At 34.4% G+C, this 24170-nt stretch overlaps 1 protein-coding gene across 6 annotated transcripts in view; it reads left to right on the forward strand.

Annotated features, from left to right (window-relative positions):
- LOC111159953 (coiled-coil domain containing 91) overlaps nt 1–24170 on the forward strand; it is a 267794-nt gene that overhangs the window by 125124 nt on the left and 118500 nt on the right. For 5 of the 6 annotated variants that reach the window (XM_022522669.1, XM_022522672.1, XM_022522670.1 and 2 more), the window contains one exon: nt 5336–5443. The exons of the other annotated variant lie outside the window; for it this stretch is intronic. In XM_022522669.1, the coding sequence (XP_022378377.1) occupies nt 5336–5443 (108 nt within the window). The remainder of the gene's footprint in view (nt 1–5335; nt 5444–24170) is intronic. 6 annotated transcript variants of the gene reach the window in all.

Raw genomic sequence — 24170 nt, forward strand, 5'->3', positions numbered from 1 at the left:
TTTTTTCTTTTTTTTGTTTTTTTTTTTTTTTTTTTTTTTTTTTTCTTATAGCCAGTAACCCCATCAGAAGTGGTTTGCTGTCTACATTTCAAACCTCCTTGTCCTCCCCACTCTCTGCATCCCCTCAGCAGTAATGTAGTTCAGGAGAGTCAGGCTCATGTCTGTTTTGTTCACTCTGTATCCCCCGCTCCTAGAGCAGTGTCTAGAATGAAATGTGCATTCATTAAATACTAGTTGAATAAATGATGAATGAACAAATAATTAAATGACTTTACAAATAGAATATGTGCTTAGTTCATGAAGAGAAAACTGCTTTATTGGGTTGAAACAGATAAGACAAACCAGGAGCAAAGTGGGTGGATCTGAATTCAGGTCTTTGTTCCACTGAGTCTTTTCATGTGTGTTGGGGCCAGTTTCTTAACCCCAGTGTCTGTTTCTTTATCTGTAAAACAGGGATGTAGAGTTCATGGGGAAAAAAAATGGATGAATTAGGTGGTGAAATGACTGAGATTCATCATTTTTCCATGTGTATCTCAGTCAGGGGGCTCTCCTTTTGAATAACAGACTCACTTCCAATATGTTAGAAAAGTTGAGGTTATATTATAAGATGTGCTAATAGTTTAATAGCCTTGCAAAATTTAAAGTAATATTTTACTTAAAAAGAGCGCTTCACTAGGAAAAAAAAAACATGAAATTATCCCCTCAGAGTTTTAACTTACTCATTTCCCAGATACATTTTATTTTGCTTATTTTATTTCTGGTTGAAATTGGAAAAGATCTGAAAGAAATTTTTGAAAAGCAAACTGTAAATATTTTTTTCAAGAAAGGTGAAATTGTGCTTGATTTCAAATGATGCTTTACAATAATTAATCTATACTACTGTAGTTCAAAAGCTGAACTAAGAATATAATTACAGACATCATTGACATCAAAGTTTTAATAGTTTCTCTATGAAGAGGCAAATAATCAGGCTTGGACATGCCAAAATCGTGACATTTCTGCAGTTCATTCAACACATATTTGTTTAATGTCTTCAGTGTGTTAGGTACTATTGTAGATGTACTGAGTAGGCACATGAGTGAATTAAACAAAGACTGGCTTAAATTTCAGAGGGCTGTTGATTCTATGTTTTGCTTCCAGCTTGCTCCATAGCTTTATACCTTTCTCCATTCGTTAAGTTATGACTCAGAGGATTGATACAGAAAATTTGAGGGTGGCTTTTAAAAGTCATCTAATTACTATTGACTAAAATTAGCTACAACATGTTTTGAGGTTATATACTAAATACCAACATGACATTAATGTTTTGGACACCATCTGGTTCTTTAGACACATCTGCTTTGCAAACCTGGACAAGCTATTTAATTTGATGAGGCTAGATCAAATCTATAAGAATTGGGCTATTTCAAGGGAGAAGAAAAACTGTGGATATGCTGAGACAATGGACTGTAGTTTAGATTGTAGTGGTCTACTTTGGCTATAGTTTTTTAAATTCCAGCATATATTTAATTCCATTAAAAATATGTATCTACAGCTTACAGGTAATGGTTGGGTGGGGTGGTTTTGACGTCGTCTGTTTGTTTTATATGGGTCTAATAATTGTAGAATTTGTAGTATACTTTTCTTCCAAGGATTTTGCAGCCTTCACACACCTCGTTTTATTTATTCAAAATTTCTTCTATGAGGTAGAAAGGATGGACATTTCTAGTCTAAAATGATAATTAAAAAAACTAAAACCCCTGGTATGATTAAATATACTTATCAACAAATTTGGTAGATGAACTTGGTAGTTATGATTTGAAGCTTAGTGCACTTTCCAGTGAATACTGTTACCATTCACACTATTATATTTTTTCTTTCAAGATTTTATTTAAATTCTAGTTAGTTACAATATGGTGTAGTATTAGATTCAGAGGTAGAATTTAGTGATTTTTAAAAATATTAATCTTAGTACAAGAATCATCATTCATCAGATAGCTCTTGCATTGTCTACTATGTATAAGGAACTCTGTACAAAGCTGTGATGTCTAAAGATGAGTAAGTTAAGTATTTACATACTTAAGTAAAGATGAGTAAGTTCCTGTATTAAAGGAACCTGCAGTCTTATTTGCATATTTCAAATTCTTCTTAAGTATGGTTATTGGTTTTCCTTAAGCTCAGTGAGTTAAATCCCCTGGGATGACACCGTCCATCTCTGATAGAACTGAGGCTAAAACATAAATATGTTGAAAATTAATAATACTTTCCCTACCTTTAGTAGCATTTTATCATTATAGGATGTTTGTGTATATCTTTGTTTTTCTGCCTCTGCATACAATGAGGGTCTTAATGCTTTTTATATTTGTTGAGAATAGTTTAAAATAGTTTATAAAGGAAATACTTTCACATTTTTCTTTATAGCGTTGTTCCTTTTATCTTTGATGTTTATAGACACAATTACAGATGAAAATAAAATTGCAGGGAAATTTTAAGATTAATGCTCATTTCTATACTTAAGATACACAAGAAATGTAAAGGCAGTTATTATGGTATATTATATTGGAAAATAAGTATCCAGTTATATAATGATAGATCATGCTGTAAAAGCAGATGGCTAGTATCAATTTGTGCTTGTAGTGTGTCCATAATGATTAATGTTATAGTTGTAAGAAAAATGTTTGGAAATTACCTCTTTTATTTGGACTGTTGACACTAATAATACAATGTTCAGTAGTATTAACCCAATTTTTAAACAGTCTTGTTATGCATACACAATTTTAAAAATATTTGGCACCTGCTTATTTTGCTACCTTCTTGCCTCCACTCTTAACTGCAACTATTCTTATCTATTTAATAGTCTTTACATAGAACAGTGAGCCTTATAGGGAGGCTTCAGGCATCTTTTCTTTGATACATACCTCACATATAGCTATGGTATGTGGTTACCTAGATAATGTTTCTTTTCCACAGCAGACTGAACTCAGTGAGGATAGACTTTTTTTTTTTTTTCTTTTAATCTTTGTATTCCTGGTACCTTCCCTTCATATATCTTTTGTAGATGGGTGGATTTAAGTAACTGAATGGTGCTAAGATGAGAGGTTTAAACTATATAAAAGGCTGGTCACTTCTGCATAGCTTTTCACCACACTCCATAACCATAGCTTTGACTCTTACTTTTTTTTTTTTTTTTTAAACTCTTACATTGTCCTATCATGCTTGCCTCCTTCATAGGGAGAGAATGAGTATGTGGTGTACAAATCAATCACTAGAAAAAAATGCTGTTCCATTGTGCTTCCTTTTTTTTTTTTTTTTTTTAGATTTTATTTATTTATTTTTGAGAGAGAGCACGGGCACATGTGCAAGTGGGGAGAGGGACAGAGGAATAGAGGGGGAGGGAGAGGGAAAGGGAGAGAATCTCAGGCAGTCTCAGGGCTGAGCACCGGGCTCAATGCAGGGGCTTAATCTCACCACTCTCAGATCATGACCTGAGCAGAAACCAAGAGCTGCAGGCTTAACAGCTGAGCATCCAGGCGCCCCTCCATTGTGTTCCTTAATTATGGTGAGAAAAGGTTTTAGTTCATTAACTTACCTGTTTCTCCAAAGGATATAATCTACTAAAAATCTATATAATTCCACTAAAATTGGGTATTTAAACTGCGGGATTATTTGAAACCATGGCAAATAGCAAAGTGAAAATAGTTCTTCCCATTAAGCAAAACAATTCTGTTGTATCCAAGACCCAAAGAGAGAATGGCATTTTTCTGTCTATAGGAGACGTCATGAATAGACCCAAGAGAATTATCATAACTATAATGTTCTTTAAATTTTCTGAAGTCCAACAAATAGAATATTGTATTTTGCCGACGGTAAATAATAATTTTACATTATCTAGTTAAAGTTTAAGAGGTTAAATTTTGGGGCCTTACATAAATTTATGATCATGGAATCTTTAAGAGGATATCTAATGTATACATTGAAGGGCTGAAGCACCTCTCTTAAGTGCTTCTCTAAATATTAGTTAAACCTCAGTCAGAACTTTATTTTTCCTTACTAATTTGCTAGTAATTATGCAACTTTAGAGTGACAATTATTGAATTATAGGAGTGGTAGAATCATCAGACAGTTTAACATTTGCAGAAGGTTAATTATCTGAAAATTTGAGACTTATCTGGAGCTTTAAAAAAATATTTTTGTCTCAGTTTTTAAAAATGTGTGCATATTTATTTAGCTCCTTAATGCATGTTGTTTCCAACCAAGTAAATCTATTTTCAAAACAGAGATTATTTAAGAGATTTGGCTTATTTTTCTTTTCTTGGTGAATGTGCCAAAGGTCTGTTTTCTATAAGACGTGTGTCTGTTTCAACTTACTATTTTGATTATGAGTAGTTTATTATCCAGATAGACCTTCAAAAGTAGTATATTTGCTAAAGAATTCTTATGTATATGGTTGAGTACATATTTTAGAATGATTTAGGATTTATAAATAGCATGTAATGTAATATTGGGAACACATTAAGTATAACATATAATGCTTTAATAAAAAGGAAAGAAAAAAAAGATAATAATGTTCTAAGCATTTCCAATAAGGAAGTGAGTGGGTGGAACGTCTTCAAATGCTGATTTGGCTTCCCTTAGAACAGTGTTAACGTCTTCATACTTTACTGACTCAGGTTCCAGCATTTACATTACCCACTTAAGTTTGTCCAGTCTCCCAAGTTTTATTACTTTTTATGAATACTGCCTTGAGATTCTGACTTCCATAACTTTGACTTCTACCTTTTATATTAGGGGTGTGAACTTCCTGGGGGGCAGTTCTTTTATGTATGAAATTGCTCAGAGTTTCCATCTGCTTTTACTTGCCTTGTGGTCTTGAAGATCATGCTTGGCCCATGGGATATTACAGTGTGCCGAGAGGATGTGGAGTTTTGTCAGCCAGTGAAATATGTCTGTTTTTTTTTTTTTTCCCTTTCTTTCTTCTTCTTCTTCTTCTTCTTTTTTTTCTTCAGCGGCTTTCATACACTCGTCATCCTGTGTGGTCTTCACTAAACTGAATTTATATTTAACAGAACTACTCACCCTCTTTATCATCTTCTATGACTTGGCCTTTTCTAAGGAGAAGGTGTGTGGAAGTAACATCTGAGCCAAAAAACTAGAGCGTTGGCAAAATAGGAAACCTAAAACCAAAAGCCTGAAGTATGTTATATATGAATGTGTTCAATATTCACAAATGTATAGTTTGTAATGCAGAAGAGTATCATATTTCAGATACGTACAACTGTCAAAAAAAAAATGTTCATGCCAACAGTAGACTCCAAGTGTTGTCTGTGATCCAAATGACTTTTTTGCTTGTTTTTAGGCACTACTGCAGTCTTCAGTTAAGCAACAAGTAGAAGCTATTGAAAAACAGTACATTTCTGCAATTGAGAAGCAAGCACACAAGTGTGAAGAGTTGTTGAATACTCAGGTAATAAAATTGCACATCCATTATATATTTATACCTTTTTTCTGACTCTCCTCCCCTGAGAGCTGTATAACTGTTTATTCAGTTTCGTGCCATTTACTTTCCTTGGTGTATTTTGGAGAAAAAAAATATGGTTATGTAAACTTAATGTTAAAGTTTGGGAATTTCATGAAAGACTAAAAATAGAGCTAAAGCCCTAAAATATGTGACTCTCCCACAAATTAATGATAATTCTTATGTTAATTTCTGAGTTATGATATTATTCAACAAATGACAAGGACAAAGAGATCACTGAATGTATTATGGCATGTGAAATGGTTTTTAGGATTATAAGATTTATAATTAATACTTGAATTTTTAAAGCCACTTATTCATGTTTGAGTACCTTTTGCTGCATGTAGGGATTGGTCTCTATTTGAATTTTTTCGTGGAATTTTTTGTTTCTTTTCTTGATTTAATGTCTTAGAAGACATTAAAGACATGATTAGCCGATTTACACTGAACAATCAGTTGGAAGATCATTTATGGAGGTGTCATAGTATGAGTAATATATTCGAGAAATTCCCAGCAACACTTGTAAATAACATAAAATATGGTAGGTGAGAATAAAACCAGCTTTATTTACTAGAACTTTTTTATATCATGATAGGAAAATATACTAAGAATTTGGAAAACAAAATTAGGGATAAATTTAAATAGAGACTTAATATGCCACCCCATCACTGAAACTGGGGTCAATTCTCTTAAATTTTTTCAGTATCATTTTAATAAATGGCTTGAAAGGAAATACACGGAATTTTATAAATTTAAAATAACAATTATATTCTTATGGGTGGCGAAATACCAGGTTGTCAGAAGTATGAAGTATATGGCTTTGTAAATGGACAGAAAAATCACCGAAATAAATTAAGGTCACAGAACTGTGAAACAGCAGAAAGCATGTATTAGCCAAGGCAGGCCGGTTAAACCCTAAATGCTCTGACTTCTCACAGCAAAGATTTATATCTTACCCATGCTACATATATGCCGAGGATTATCTTGGGGCTTTGTCCCATGTCGTCCTCCCCGTAGGATTTGGCCTGGTAGTGTAGGTCCTATGTGGTTCATTACCTGTTATCATTGCAGAGTGAAAAGGAGCCCAGTCAAATTTCCTACTATTAATTCAATATTCTGGACTGGAAATTATACTTCCACTCTCAATTTATATCCATAGTGCTCCACCTCATCATAATGGGGCTAAGTAGTGAGATCCTACTACGAATCTGAAAGGGAGAGAGCAGGAAATACTTGGTAAGCAGCATTAGTTATACCACAGTTGGCTCTTATGATTGCCAAATATTCCCAGTCTCCATCTTACAGGCAGATTTACTCAATCTGACCAGCTATGGCCTCAATCTCAAAAGTCCAGAATCTTTAGATGGTAGGTAGGGAATGATGTACCCCAGTCTCTGTATTTGGTATACAGTGGCAAGATAAAGGTGTTTACTATAGTCACTCTCAAGAAGGATAAAGAATCAGAAATGTATAGCTATCATTAGTATATAGCAATTCTGAAATCTCAGTGGTCAGATTAAATAAGATCTCTGTTATGGGAATAGGATTGATCTTTGAATGACCATGATTCTCTGTTTAGGGTTTAGGCACAGGTTTTCTTCTAGTCCATTATTCTTTATGATCTTACAGATTTTAAGTTTTCAGTATCTTTGTTGGCTATCCCTGAGTATTGGTGATTATACCATTTCTCAGCCTGCTTCTTGACTACAGAGAATTGGGAGGCATGGGTCATTTTAGATAGCAAATAGTGAGAGTTCAGGGTAATGGTTCTTTTGGCTCCTTATCTATTTGATTACAATCGGCTCCATTCATCAGAGGCAAACCCACAGTTATTTTAGAGACCTACTGCCTACATTTAATATGCTTATATGTGTTTTGTGTCTTCCCTGTTTGTCTTTCTCTTTTTTTCTGATTAAAAATAACTTCATTTAGCAAACCTGGGTTGAAGAAATTCCAGTGGTCTCTTTTCTCCAAACCATTTGTTCCAAATGAAAGTATATATAGGACAGTCACAGCTTTGTTGGGTCTGTGCTTGGAGACACTAATCGATTAAATCTTGAACAGTGGATGTGACTAACACATACTTGGTTTAATACTTGCTGTAAGGTTGAATTTAGTTGGTCTTTGTTGCTCAAAGCCCTTCTCAGCTATTTCTTTTAGAAGTTGAGGTTGGGAAGGTGGTTATTCCTGCAAGTCCTCAAATTTCTGAACTTTTCCTGTTAACTGTAATTCAGTTCTTGTGAATTGTCTTTTCTTGTGAATTCATTGCTGAATTTGTCTCTTTCTTATATTGCCTTGTCAAAAATAGCCAATAGCAGAGCTAATAAATGAATTCAGCACAGTGGCAGCTTAAAAGATTAACACACAAAATCAGTCATGTTTCTATACACCCTCAATGAATATCCAAAAATGAAATTAAGAAAGCAGTTAAGTATACAATAGGATCTTAAAGAATAATATTCTTAGTGGTAAATTTAACCAAGGAGGTGAGAGACTTGTCCATTGAAAACTACGAAACTGGGTGAAAGAAATTTAAAATAACCTAAGTAAGTAGAAGGTTATTCTGTGTTCATCAGTTGGAAACACTGGGTGGAGAGCAGTCCAGCACTACCTCAGGACGCATCGAGGAGCAGAAGCAGTTCCGTATGGTGAAATACTATTTAAAAACCAGGCACTAAAAGGGGATATGATTATAGGTAAAATCATGTAAAGTGTAAAATTGGTGATCCCACACTTGTATTCTCTAATCATATTTGAAATTTGAAGTTAGTAAATTTAATTTAACAAAAATAATAGCTGGATGGTTCCTTAGAAATAATTTAGTTTAGCATTCATGTGTATGTGTGTGTGCAGGAACATGCATTCATACCTTTCTCTCTGCCTCTCTCTCTCTTTTTCAAATTAAAAATTTAAGGGAAAATCAAGTAAACATTCAGAGTAATTGCAATCAGGTGTTCTGAAATCTGACTCCCTGCCTTTGTCCCTTAACGGTTTACTATGTAATGTCCTTAGCCTCTCTGTGCCTCATTTTTCTTATCTTTAGAGTGTATACACAAGTAATTCTTACCTCATAGGATTGTCAGGAGTATTGTATGACATCAGATTTACATAGTGCTTAGAATAGAACCTGGCACATTCTAGGTGTTCAGCTGATACTGACTGAATTATTATCATATTTGTTATTATTGATCACAAGATTTCTTGGTCAAGGTACTCCCAAAACCAGGGTTAGGATTCATGTTTCCTAATTTCCAGGCTATAGAAGAAAGGTTACTTACTTGTAGTTCATATATTATCTGTGTTTGATTTTGAAAAGTCAACTTTAAATTTTTACACATTTACTTTGGGGCCTTGTTTAGCATTTGAATGTTAGACCAAGCTTTTGTCCTTCCCTCTCTTCCTTATTTAATGTGGGCCTTTTATATGACTGATATTCTCCTGGATTATATGGATATAACATGAGCAGGACACAGTCCTTCTATTAATATTAAGCAGGTAAAAATCAATGAGATTATTGTAAAACTGTGGTAAGTTATGATGAAATAAATGTTATATTAAAGGGGTATATAATTCTTTCATATTGTGTGAGGGACCACTTTATTGGACTAATGATGAGATAGTTCAGGGTTCATGGGGTCTAAGTGATGTCAGAACTGAGAATTCCACATGAGAGCGGTAGATGGAATAGCATATTCACAGTCTGTTAAATGAAAGAGTATAATGTAAATGTTTGGCAAGGGGGGGCTGAGGCTATTTGAGACTACAAAATGAAAGATTATTTTATGCCACAGAAACAATAATAAAGGACCTTGTCTGCCATGTTGTCTGATAGGAAATTGGGAGCTGTTAAAAGACATTAACTAGAGAAGTGACATTTGTTCAGATCTGCATTTTAGAAGTATTACTCTAGTAAAGTTTAAAAAAATACTTGATGGGAGACAGTATTAGAAGCATATAAATCAGTTAAACAGCTATTACAGTTATCCTAGTGAGAATGGTGGTGGCTCAAAATAAGGTGGGTGTGTGGGAAAGAGAGGTTTTAATGGTTTTGAGTCGTATTAAGGGAACAGAAACCAGAGAATTTGTGGGAAGAAAAGAGAGGAAGTAAATGTTGACTGATAAAGGATATAATTACACATACACAAGCACAAACATTGTATATACATAAATATGTATTTATATACATGAATATGTTTTTGTGGTTGGTGACCAGATCTTTGGTTTTGGCAATTCACTGAAATAGGAAACTTAAGACCTGCAGCATGGTTAGGGTTGAAAATTTCGTGTTTTAGATATGTTGAGCTTGTAGTGCCTGTGGAATATTCAAGATCACAGTTCATAAGAGAGTTGAATACAGAGTTTGGAACTATGAGAACTCTTTTAGTGGATGAATTTGGAAGTCATAAGTATGTAGAAGGTCAGTGAAAGTATGTCTGTGGATGATACCAGAGACTATATAGAATGAGAAAATAATTCCACCTAGGGTCCTGAGGGACCTCAATATAGAATGGATAGGCTAAGAGAGCTTATGAAGGAAACCATAAACTGGCAAGAAGAAAAGGAGGAAACCCAAGTGCCTAGTATACCTAGATCATGAGAAGAGAGTATTTTATAAAAAAAGTTGAGTAGGTAACATTTTCAAATAATGCAAAACAAGTAAGGTATGGATTTACAGATGATTGCTAGATAGTACAACAAGAAAGCCAGTAAAAAATAGTTTTGGTGGAATGGTGGACAAACAAAAGTGGATAATCAGATGAGAAAAAAAAAAGGAGATGAAACAATAGAAACAGAAGACAAGTCTTTGGGAAGCTTAGATGATGAACATAAGAGAGCACTGTAGGTGGAGGGAGCTATGAAGGGGAAATTTTTCCCTCAGATATTTTGGCCTGGAAGTTGAGCTCATTTTAACACTTATGGATGAGAGCCAATCTTAGAAAGCCTAAAAATACAAGAAAGAAAAAAACTGATAGACCAGAGTCCTCAGGAAAGAGGAAGTAATAAAGAAAGTTAATCTTTATTAGATGAGAAAGCATTTGCATGTATGCAAGTGGGAGTTTGTACGTGTGGGTGGAGGGTTGTATATGTGCATAGATACAGATATAATTTTAAATATTATTCATACTTTTGAATTGTAACATTCATGAATTTTATTTCTGAGTTCTTCTCCACCAGCACTTGTAAAATCCAAATTTCTGTGAAGGATATGTACGACATACTATTTATAATCTTTTAGTGCTATTAACAGATATAATGTGGAAAGTTACCCAAGCATAACAAATAAACTATCTGTATTATTACTTTGTCCTTAAGCTTTTTTTACAGAAAGAAAGCTAAATTTGTCTTTTTCCTGCAATGCCTTGTCAAAAATGTCTACAAATGATCAACACATGTTTTTAACATATTATCTTCTAGTGTCTTCCCTTAGAACTGTAAGTACTCATTTCAATTGAGTACAGAATGTGAATTCTATGAGAGTTAGGTAATGTGCTTATTCTGTATTTTACTATATCCCCAAAGCCTGTCAGTTTTTTGGTATTTGCTCTAAGTATAGTAAAATAGGCTTGTTATTGAGAAATATATACATCCATGTATCCACTGTCACAATCAAGATGTAAAACATTTCTATCAACCCAAGAAATTCTCTCTTGTCCTTTTACAGTCATCCCTTCCATTATAGCTGTAGACCTAGGCAATCAGAGATCTGCATTTTCTCACTATCGATGAACTAGCTTTTATAATTTCATAAAGATGAAGTAAACTATGGATTTTTTTTATATCTATCTATCTGCTTTGGTTCAGCATGTTTTTTGAGATCATGAGGTTACCTGTATTAGTAATCTATACATTTTGATTGCTGACTGGTATTCTGTTATATGGATATACAACATTTTGTTTATCCATTCACTTATTCCTGGACATTTAGATTGATTAACATTTGGGGTTGCTGTGAATATTTACATGAAAATCTGTGTGGGAACATACGTTTTTTTTTTTTTTTATTATTTGAAAATATTTAGGTATGGAATTGCAGGATCATATGGTAAGTGTTTAACTTTATAAACAACTTCCAAACTGTTTTCCAGAGTTTCTTGACATGTTATATTCTCATTGTAATGTATGAGAGTTTTCTTTGATCTGAAGCCTATCAGCACTTGGTATTGGCAATGTTTTTCATTTTAGCCTTTTGTTTTCTTTTGAATGGGAAATGGCATCTCATCTCACTGCATTTTCTGAATAACAGTTGATAATAAGCATCTTTTCATGTGCTTACTTACTATTTGTGTTTTCTTTTGTGAAGTATATATATGTTTTAATCTTTCATTTTATTTTATTATCTATCTTCATAATTTTAGGTGGTTTTTATAAATTCTAGTCCTTATAAATTCTGAGTCCTTTGCCATAATATGCATTATGAATATTTTCTCATTTTCTGGTTCCCTTTTCACTTTCTTGATGGTATCCTTAGATGAATAAAACTTTAATTTTGATGAATTCAAACATCATTTTTTCTTATGGATCATACTTTTGATGTTGTATCAAATCTTTACCTAACTATAAGTCACCATGATTTTCTCCTATATTTTCAGTAAGAAGTTTTATGTATTTTCTTAGGTTATGTATGTGATTCATTTTTTAATTTGCTTGGGGTTGTAATGAGATAGTTGAAGTTTCCCCCCCTTCCAACAACTTCCAGTATGAATATCCATAATGATTTCAGCACCATTTTTTTAAAAAATAAAAGTATCTTCTCCTTCAAAAATTGCTAGAACTCATACAGGAATTCAGGAGAATGGCAAGATATAAAATCAATGCACAGAAATCAGTTGCGTTTCTATGCACTAACAATGAGACAGAAGAAAGAGAAATTGAGTTGATCGCATTTACAGTTGCACCCAGAACCATAAGATATCTAGGAATAAACCTAACCAAAGAGGCAAAGGATCTGTACTCAGAAAACTATGGAACACTCATGAAAGAAACTGAGAAAGACACAAAGAAATGGAAAAATGTTCCATGCTCATGGATCGGAAGAACAAATATTGTGAAAATGTCTATGCTACCTAGAGCAATCTACACTTTCAATGCAATCCTTATCAAAATACCTCCGTTTTTATCACAGAGCTGGAACAAATAATCCTAAAATTTGTATAGAACAAGTAAAGACCCCAAATAGCCAAAGGAATGTTAGAAAAGAAAACCAAAGCTGGGAGCATCCCAGTGCCTGACTTCAAGCTCTGTTTCAAAGCTGTAATCATCAAGACAGTATGGTACTGACACAAAAATGGACACCTAGATCAATGGGACAGAATAGAGAACCCAGAAATGGACCCACAACTCTGTAGCCAACTAATCTTCAACAGAGCAAGTAAGAATATCCATTGGAAAAAAGACAGTCTCTTCAACAAATAGTGTTAGGACAATTGGACAGCCACATGCACAAGAATGAAACTGGACCATTTTCGTACACCACACACAAAAATAGACTCAAAATGGTTGAAAGACCCAAATGCGAGACAGGAATCCATCAAAATCCTTGAGGAGAACATAGGCAGCAACTTCTTTGACCTTGGCTGCAGCAACTTCTTGGTAGACATGTCTCCATAGGCAGGGGAAACAAAGGCAAAAATGAACTATTGGGACTTCATCAAAATAAAAAGCTTTTGCACAGCAAAGGAAACAACTGACAAAACCAAGAGGCAACTGACAGAATGGGAGAAGATATTTGCAAATGACATTACAGATAAAGAGCTAGTATCCAAAATATACAAAGAACTTATCAAACTTAACACCCAAAGAACAAATAATCCAATCAAGAAATGGGCAGAAAAGGGACGCCTGGGTGGCTCAGTTAGTTGGGCGACTGCCTTCAGCTCAGGTCATGATCCTGGAGTCCCGGGATTGAGTCCTGCATCGGGCTCCCTGCTCGGCGGGGAGTCTGCTTCTCCCTCTGACCCTTCCACTTCTCATGCTCTCTCTCTCTCTCTCTCATTCTCTCTCTTTCAAATAAATAAATAAAATCTTAAAAAAAAAAAAAGAAATGGGCAGAAGACGTGCACAAACATTTCTGCAAAGAAGACATCCAGATGCCAACAGACACATGAAAAAAATGCTGAACGTCACTCAGCATCAGGGAAATAAGAATCAAAACCACAATGAGATACACCTCACATCAGGTAGAATGGCTAAAATTAGCAAGTCAGGAAATAACAGATGTTGGTGAGAATATGGAGAAAAGGGAACTGTCTTACACTGTTGGTTGGAATGCAGACTGATGTAGCCACTCTGGAAAACAGTATGGAGGTTCCTCAAAAAGTTGCAAATAGGGCTACCCTATGACTCAGCAATTGCACTACTGGGTATTTACCCCAAAGTTACAAATGTAGTGATCCGAAGGGGCACCTGCACCCCAATGTACATAATAGCAACGTCCACAATAGCCAAACAATGGGAAGAGCCGAGAGTCCATTGACAGATGAATGGATAAAGAGATGGGGCGTGGTGCGTGTGTGTGTGTGTGTGTGTGTGTGTGTGTGTATAAAAAAACATATATATACACACATATAAATGGAATAGTACAATATTACGCAGCCATCAAAAAATGAAATCTTGTCATTTGCAGTGACGTGAGTGTAACTAGACGGTATTATGCTGAGTGAAATAAGTTAATCGGAGAAAGACAATTATATGACCTCACATGTGGAATTAAGAAACAAAAGAGAGGATCTTAGGGTAAAAGAGGAAAAAATAAAATGAAACCAGAGAGGGAGACAAACCATAAGAGACTCTTAACTATAGGAAACTATAGAGGGTTGTTGGAGGAAAGGGAGGTGGGGGAATGGGGTAACTGGGTGATAAGACAGTAAGGGGGACACGTGATGTAATGAGCACTGGGTTTTATATAAGACTGGTGAAAAAAAAAGTATCTTATCTTACCCTACCATCTCGGGAGAAAATCATTTGACCATGTGAGTACAGATTTCTGGACTCTTAATTTTGTTCTATTGACCTGGTATTTTTCAACCTTGGCAATATTGGACAGTTGGAGTTGCATAATTCTCTATTATGGAGGGCTATCTTATGTGCTGCAGGATCTTTAGCGGCCTCCTTCATTCCCACCCCATGAGTGCCTGTAGTATGTGCTTCAGTTTGATAACCAGAAATGTCTCCAGATACTGCTAGATGTTCCCTGGGAGAATGGGGGTAGTAAACCACTGTTGGATGAGAACCACTGCTATGATCTAGTTTTCTATCTGTACACCAATACCATACTCTCTTGATTAGTGTAGCTTTATAGTAAGTCTTAAAATCATGAACTTAAAAACTTCAATTTTATTCTTGAAAATTGTTTGGCTAGTCTAGAGAATGTGCGTTTTCTTACACATTTTATACTCAGTTTGTCAGTTTCCATTAAAAAAAAAAAAAAAAGCCCAGTTACTATTTATTGGGATTGCATAGTCTATAGGTAAATTTAGAAAAAATTGGCATCTTATACTCTTACCTTGATTATTTTATTTCTTTAGTTTCATTGGCTTTCTATTCTCACTTATTCCAGTATCTTAAAACCAGAAACTTAGGCCACTGATTTTGAAACTTTTATTTTTAAACCTAGGCATTTGGTGGTATATTTCTTCATGCACTCTAGGTGCATGTCTCACTTATCTTTTTAAGAGAGAGAAAATGGGGGGGGGGCAGGGGCAGAGGGAGAGAGAAAAGAGAGAGAATCTTAAGCAGGATCCACGCCCAGCACGGACCCCAACATGTGCTCAATCTCACAACCCTGAGATATGACCTGAGCTGAAATCGAGTGAGATACTTAGCCTACTGAGGCACCCAGGCATCCCTTCTCACATTTTCAAATGTCCTGTTTTCATTTTCAGTATGTTAAAAGTACTTTCAATTTTTCTTTTGATTTCTTCTTTTTTTCATGGGTCATTTAGAATTATCTTATTTAGTCTTAAAATATTTGTGGTTTTCCACATGTATTTCTTTTATTCATTTCTAATCTTGTTCTAATATGGACAGAGAATATTTCATGTAATTTAAATACTTTTTTGAGATTTGTTTTATAGCCCAGTATATGCTGTCTTGGTAGATGTTCCTTATCTACTTGAAAATAATGTGCATTCTTCTGTTGGTGGAGTTTTGTTCTTGGTTTTTTTTTTTTTTTAAATAAATGTCATTTAGATCAAGTGTTTTGATTGTGTCTTTCAAGTCTTCTGTATTGCTATGGATTTTCTTTCTACCTGTCTGCCAGTCAATGAGAGGCAAGTGTTGAAATAGCTGACTGTGCTTATGGCTTTGACTAGTTTCCCTTGCAGTTCTATTTTTTCCTAGGAGTTTTGACATGCTAAACATTTTGGATTGAGTCCTCATCACATAATTTTTCCTTTAACACTATAAAAATGCCTTTTCTCTGATAATGTCATTATGAAATTTACCTTGTATGATATTAATATAGTTTTTCCACCTTTCTTTTTATTATTGCCAGAATAATATATTTTCCCCTATCCTTTAACTTTTTTTCCCTATTTACTTTTTCCTTTATATTTTTTCCCCTTTACTTTTAATCTGTTTTAAATGGGTTTCTTGTAGAAAACATGTAGTTGGATCTTACTTCTTTTATCTAATCTAATAACCAGTGCCTTCGTTTTGTTTTTGAAACTCTTTACATTTAGTTTGATTTTTGAGATTTTTGTATTTACAGTGTATCATCTTGCTATTTGTTTCCTGTCTGTTCCATGTTTTCGTGTTTTTTTTTTTTTTTTAATGCCTACTTTTGGGTTATTTTAATGACTTCACTTTATGTCGTTTGTTGGCTTATCATGTAACTCTTTGTTATTTTGTGATTACTTTAGGGAGAGTTGATGGATAATTTTTGAAAATGGATAGATAACAAATATTTTAGGATCTCTGCTGAAACTATTTAACTCTGCCAGTACAATGAGAAAGCAGCCACAAGCGATGTGCAATTGAATGACCATTGCTATGTTTCAGTAGAAGTTTATTTACAAAATCAGGCTACTGATTTGATTTGAGCTGGAGACCGTAGTTTGCCAAACCTCTCGGCTCTAGCAGGACAGGAACTGTTGTAACTTGGAGAATTTAAGGATCTTGAGTTCTTAATTTCCTCTTTATGGTATATTTTTTCCTCAAATTTGCTTTATTGTGAAAATCCCTTAGATTCCATGTTAATAATGTTCCTTTCCTGCAGAGTCTGATACAGTAGTACTACTGGGTCAAAGGAATATGTGAACTTTATGAAATTGGCAGTATTTAGCTATTTTTAGCCTACAAACCCAGCATTTTATGTGCTTCAACCTGTTGTATTTTTAACAAGAATCCAGGTGAGTATTTTGTTTCCACAATATTAGAAAACATCATTTTAGACAATGTTTTCTAAATTTCTTTATAATGAGAATACTGGGGATATTTGTTTATTACTCAGATTAACAGGATTCTGCTCTATTAATTTTTATTCTTAATGATTTAGTTGGAGCCCACCTATACATATCTTTAACAGGCAAATCAGGGAATACTTAAGAGAGAACTTAGAGAGACACTGTTTTATTATTGCCTTTATAGTGCTGATCTTCAGCACCTCTTACTCTTAATTTCTCATCCTTCAGGTTTCCAAAATGCAGAGGAAATGTAGTAGGAAATTACACCACTTTTTTAGGTGTCTTTAACCTCAAATCACTTAAACAGATAGTTTGGAAAAAAGGACATGTAATTTTTGATATCTTTGTGGACTAAGAAGGCACATCAAATGATGTCTTTTATTCTTTATTAGTAGTTTAGATTAGGGTAACTGTGTAATTTCTTTGTGCTTATTTCTAAAAATCTCTAAATTAGAGTTAATTGTAGTATTGAACAGGTGCTATGTAAGGATTAAGTGAAGCAAAGTGCCAGTGTATAGTAATTATTCAATAACCAGTAGCTAGAGTTTTGTGGAAAAATCTTTTGATTTGATTCCTTTGTTTTTTGTGATTACAGTTATGCAAAGGATGTCCAATATCCTGCAATACAAGAAATAGTTCACTCATCCGTTGTTATTTTTTAAGGTTTTCTATTTGAAAGAATGCTTAGTTTTTAACCTAGTTACAATTTCTGTTAGAATTTGGTAATTGTTTTTTTTTGAAAACATAATTTCCATATAAATTTTGGAAATTTTCTTCTCCACCAATTTTGAGACTCTATCACAATTTACTGCAATTTTTGGTAATTAAATAGAACATACAAAAAATTAATATAACAGACAAGCATTAAGATATAATGTCTGGTTTCTTAGCAGAAGAAAAATTGTTTTTTTCTAATATTCTCCTAGGTTCTTTGGCTGGGGCTTTGTAAATTGAAGTGCCAAAGACAAATTAACAGGAGATAACCATACTAATTTATTTAATATAAATTTACATGACATGGGAACCTCCATAAAGAAGAAAAAAACCCTAAGAAAGTTAAACCTGAGCATTTTTATTTTTTAATTTTTTAAAAAAGATTTTATTTATTTGTCAGAGAGAGTACAGGGAGGGGGAATGGAAGGCAGAGGGAGAAGCAGGCTTCCCGCCGAGCAAGGACCCCGATACAGGACTTGATCCCAGAACCCTGAGATTATGACCTGAGGTGAAGGTGGACACTTAACTGGCTTCCCAAACCTGAGCATTTTAATACTAGTTTTGATGAAGAGTAAAAAGTCATAGAAAAATATGATAGGACAAAAGTGGGAGCTAAAGGTAGTAAACTGGGTGCATTTTAGCAAGACCTAGTCATTTGGATTCTTTTTGTCATCCGTCTTTGGAAATAAGGAAGCTCCCTTTTTTCAGGGTATAAGGTAATAATTTCTCACGAGAAGGTCTTATCACTTGCTTCAGTGGAAAAGAGGAGGTCAGAGAATTCTTTCTGCACCTGCCATTTCTCAAATTCCTTTAGCTTAAAATACATAGTATGCCAAGGTGCCAGAATTTGGGAGATTGTGTTCTGAATCCCATCAGTTTCATTATGACGTATTTGCTTCAGATCTTTTTAATTTGGGGGAGAAAGTTACAAATAAAGCTAAGCCTCAGTTTCTCTGTCATACTTCCCTTCCTCTTCCTCCTCTAAAGGACAGACATTTTATGATTTTACCATATTTTTACTCTTGGCTTCATGTGCCCATACTATTCAGTATTTAGTTTTAGTTCTTAAATTCTCCAAAATGTTGTTTTTAGTTATATTTTTAGTGATGTACTCACATACTTACACATCTTATTACCTTTTACTGCTTTCTTTCTCTCCTTCATGTGTTCAATTTACTTCTTATGCTATAGTCTTTATTAATTGTAAAGTACAAACTTTAGTAATATTTGTTTTTCTGAAAATTTTTGTTATACCATAATTTCTGAATAATATTTTATTTCAACACTGTGAAATTCTGTAGCAGTTGTTTTCCGTGAAGAAATTATTCCACTGTCTTTAATATGTAGTGTTTCTTATGAGATGTGTAATGTCAGTTCAATTATTGATATTCTGTCGATCATCTTTTTGCTTTGGTTTTTGTTTTGTTGTTGTTTTTACCAATACTTGTTGCTCTTATTTAGCATATGGTTGTCACTGGGCAGCTCCTTCTCCCTGCTGGGGTCTTTTCCTTTGCCTTTGTGGGGTCAGCGTAGTTCATAAAAGCCTCTTTTTGCCTATATCCTTCCACGAAATATCTGTCAGGTAAAACCATTAATATGAGATAATCCCTTTCAGAGTCAGTAGTTTAATTTGTGTTGTTATTTTTCTGGACAGCAAACAAAGTTCAAGTAGCTTAGCTTTCTGCCAGCGATTTGGGAGTGCAAGTAAAATGTGTCACTTCCTGGCCAAGATGGTTAAGAAGAAGATGGGCTTTGCCATCTCTTTTCTCTTTTGCTCGTAAGAGAAAATATTAAGATTTTTTTTCAGTGGCAGTACCACAGGTATGAGGAGATTGGGTTTGTGAATTATCACTTGGAGGGAATCTGTCATTTGAGACAGTTCCATGATTAAAAAAGAAAAGTTACGTTGTCTTAAGTCAGTGAAAATTTTGGAATTATTTGTTGATAGCAGCTAGCATTACCGTAATACATCAGGACCCATTTGGCATCATTATCTTTGAAAAACTTTTATACTGCTACTCAAATATTTTTCTAGAACCCAAACCTTATCAAAGAAGTATATATATCTAGAAACCTGTTGCAAAGTTTAAAAATACTATCATAATAAATAGCGTCAAGAAGTCAGACTGTTTGAATCCTAGGTAAAACAGTCCTTTGTGTTTAGGACAAGGTAGAATAGTTCATTTTAGTTAAAAGTGGGTAAGATTTAAATATGAAAGTATGAAAATATCCAAAAATAAAAATTTTAAAAAGTACCCAACATTTAAAGAATTGGTTTAATTTTTAAGATTAACTTTGAACTGGAATACATTTAAAATGAAAGAAATTTATATCTGGGTTTAATTAAGATTAAGAAATTGAAGATTTATCCTTGGTCTCCTGCATTTCACATGATTCTTTTTTGTAGGGCACCAGCAGTTGATCACATTAGGCTTTTTATTTGAGTGTTAGTATATTAAATCTCCAGATCACAAGAATGTTTTAAAATCTTCCCTGCATTCATTTAGAGGAAAATTGATAATGATAGATTGTTATAAGACACCCACTCTCATTCTGCTTGGGCAGAGCAGGAAAATACTGTGGTCTTGGCACCTGTAGGGGAGGAAAAATTTTTATTCTACCCTTCAAGGTTCTTTTGGCTGGTCTATTAATGAAATTGACATAAAACAGATTACAGGGGGAAAAACAAATTTAATCATATGTATATGGGAGCCCCATAAGAATATGAGACCCACAGGCAGTCAGACTTATATGCCATCCTGAGCTAAGGAGAAGAGGGGTAGGACTATGAGTTTTCAAAGGGCAGGAACATAATTCACAGGAAGATGAACAAGGAAAACATGTTTGTCATGCTTTACAGATACAGGGGGACGCAGAAAGAAATTTGCTCTCCAGTTCCTGCCAAGCTCCCCACCCCATCGGTTTATTACCACCTAGCCCATATTTTTTATAGTTATCTCTGTTAGTTCTCTTCCTGGAATAGGACCTCCATCTAAATTCCTTTAGGAGGTTAAGGGGGAGGTAAAAGCTCTTCCTGAATCTTTTCAGCCTTGAATGACTTCAGCTGAAAGTGATCCACATGCTACAGTAGCACATTTTGACAGGGGAGACTTGTTCTGAACCCCTTCCCACCGTAAAAATAGAAAAAAAGAAACAGAAAAGTGCAAGTAGAAAAGAGCCAAGGGCAAGAAAGTAGAAATAAAGCCAAGAGCATATTGTTTAATCACATACCAGTGAGATTTTGTATGTGTGAATCCTGTAGAAACAATGAGGAGACTATTTTCCCTTGTTTAAGACATTAATGCTTTAGAACTGAAAACAAATCTTTACAGTGGGGTTGGGGGAGGGGAGTTAATTATCTTACTGGCCTGAGAATTTGGAAAACAATTAAATGGAGAGGAAACCAAAAGTTTCAGGTATAATTAGCTAGCTATTTGATAATATTATAAACTAGGATCATCAGATTATTTTTTATAGTCTACTTCAGATTTTATCTACTTTAGTATTTTTTTCTTCCCAATTAAGTCTCATCTCTTGACCTCCAATTTAAGAGTCAGTTTATGATGTTAATTATTTGTTTATAAAGCTCATTTTAAAGTGTGTATTTTAGAGCAAATCTTACTGTTAATAAGGATATATTTATGAAATCATAATATACAATATGTGAAAGGTGATTTTATATATAATATGATTTTAAATAACCTTTTAAAAATGAAAATATTGTGTTAAGAAAGCTGTATTTTTAAAATATTTATTAATTTGGGAGAGAGAGAGAGCAGGAGCAGGAAGGGTAGAGGGGGAGAGAGAGGAAAAGAGAATCCCAAGCAGACTCCGTGCTGAGTGGGGGAACCTGACTTGGGGCGTGATCTTACAACCTTGAAATCATGACCTGAGCAAAACCAAGATTGGATGCTTAACCAATTGCTCCACCCAGGTGCTCCACTATATGTATTTTTAAGGTTTTTTTTTTTTAGTATAAAAAATATTTGTGTTGAATTGAAATTTGTCTCTCTACCTGAGAAATTCTTGCTGAGGTCTATGTTAATATATAATGGTTGATGATTAATATGGAAGATATGACTCAAAAAAACCAGAATAGAGTAGAAAAAAACAATGTTGACATTAGTTTCTGAAGAGTTTCATCATATTTTACAAAACAAGCCTATTTTTCTTCCTGATATTTTTCACTACAAAAGCTGAATATAATTATCAGGATACTTTTTGAAAATTCAGTGGTCATTGTTTTGTTTTGTTTTAAACTTGTTTGTGAGACAGTTTATCATAAATCAGGATGGCCCTTAGAACTTTGTGTATTTGGTTGCAGAGTTAGCACCTAAACAGCATTCCTCATCCAGTTCATGCTGGAACCTTCCAAAAATATCAAAAGGATATGGGTCTTTATATCTAATAAATTTCTGATTAACTTTTTGTCTTTAAAGGATTATTTCTGACATATAGGGATTATGCCCCATGACTGTTAATATTATTGATGCTGTAGTTTGGTGTGTATAGGCAGGAGCTATCTGGGGAACTTTTTCTTTTACTAGTTTCCTACACAGAAGTTTCTTTTGTATGACAGGGTATATATTCAAGAGGTTGATCATAGAGCAAATGTCAGTGAATATGGAAAGAAGGATAGTGAGAGTCAGTAGATACAGATGTAAGCATAAAACAGGGTGAGACAAAGGCCACCAAAACAACATGACTAAATAAAGATTAAAACCAACAGGAGGCTTTCCATGCCGATAGCACTCTTGCAAACAAGGTGAACATGTCCTAAAACCCTCTGGATTTTCTGCAAGAACTGTGGCAAGCACCAACCCCACAAAGTGACACAGTCCAAGAAAGGCAAAGATTCTCTTTATGCCCAGGGCAAGTGGTGTTATGACAAGAAGCAGAGTGGCTGTGGTGGGCAGACTAAGCCAATTTTCTGGAAAAATGCTAAAACTACAAAGATGGTGCTGAGACTTAAATGTGTTGAGCCCAACTGCGGATCTAAGAGAATGCTGGCAGTTAAGAGATGTAAATATTTTGAACTGGAAGGAGATAAGAAGAAAAAGGGCCAAGTGATCCAGTTCTAAGCTTTATATTTTGTTATATTATGTGAAGATAATAAAATCCGGAGACTGTGTTCACTTCCTTTGGTTGCATTTGGTTTTATAAGAGAGAAATAAACTAGTGTCATCAACAAAATTCCCTTTGTGGGGCAATTTATGCTTGGGGGGAAAAACCAACAGGATGAAGAGGACATTTTATATGTCTATAATCACTTGTATACCTAATATCACATGTATAATAAATATATATATAATCATTGATATAGTTTGTTGTGTCTGGGTACTGATGAGTATGAGTACGACGTCTCTCAGCCAAACTATAGTCAGGCTCCTCTGAACTCCTTCTCTCCTAGGTCTCAGTGTTGGGCTCATCCTTGATATGCTTGCTTACCCAGTATTGTCAAGAATCCTGCTGTCAGAGAGAATCCCCCCAATGCTTGATATCTGATCAAGTTCCTTATCCCCCATCCTTGATATCTAAACACCTTGCCTAGCCCTTAGCAAGAATTCTGTTCTATCAGTTTAGCAAGAATCTCCCCCTACCCTTGATATCTCATATTAATTTTCAGATCAACCAATCTCCTCAACCTGCATCCCTGGCTGTAAAGCCCTGGTTGTTCTTGCATTGAAATTGAGCTGGTCTCTTTACTCTATTGCAACAATTTTGGCATCTGTCACAATGGTCTTGAACAAAGTCTTTCTTACTATTTTAATGAGTGTCAGAATAATTTTTTCCTTAACGGTGTACATACACACACTTAAACCCACATAATGTCAGTGGGCTTATCCAATCAGCTGAAGGCCTTAAGAGTTAATACTACAGTTTCCCCAAAAAGAAAAATTCTTCTTTAATAATGTAACACAGAATCCTGCCTGAGTTTCCAACCTGATTGGTTGCTGCCCTAAGGATTTCCTACTTGATAGCTCCTACAGTGTGAGCCAATTCCTTAAAATCAATCAGCATCCAATCCCCCGCTACCCCACTCTTCCTCCTCCACTCTCCTCCTACTTTCTCTTTTGCTTTCTCTTTCTTCTTACTCTCTCCATGTATCCTACTGGTTCTGTTTCTGTAGAGAAAGCTGTTTGTGAATTTGTATTTACTTATCTTTGAGATTACCATAACTTTTAAGGATGCTTAAGTGCTTTGTTGTGCTTTTCTATACATGTTCTGTGTTACTTGTTTGTTGGAGTTTTGTCTAGCTATATAGTTCTTGAAAGCACTAAAAATCTGTATTTGCATCTATCACTCTTATTAAGCTCTGTCATTTTAGAAGTGTTGTTTAGGTATTTCAAATGCTTTCTGTAAATCATATGATTGATTGTGATTGAGTGATTGATTGATTGATTTAGGTAGATATTGAGGAATTCTTGTCATCTTTACTGCATAGTTCCAAAAAATACTGTAATTATATCAAAGTAGTCAAAGTATAGTTTTCTCATAAATTCAAAAGTTCATCCAGTTATAATTCATCACTTTCTTGGTAATTATTTTTTATACTATAA

The sequence above is a fragment of the Enhydra lutris genome, unplaced genomic scaffold, assembly GCF_002288905.1.
Source record: "Enhydra lutris kenyoni isolate GAN:26980312 unplaced genomic scaffold, ASM228890v2 scaffoldscaffold72, whole genome shotgun sequence".
NCBI classification, from domain to species: domain Eukaryota; kingdom Metazoa; phylum Chordata; class Mammalia; order Carnivora; family Mustelidae; genus Enhydra; species Enhydra lutris.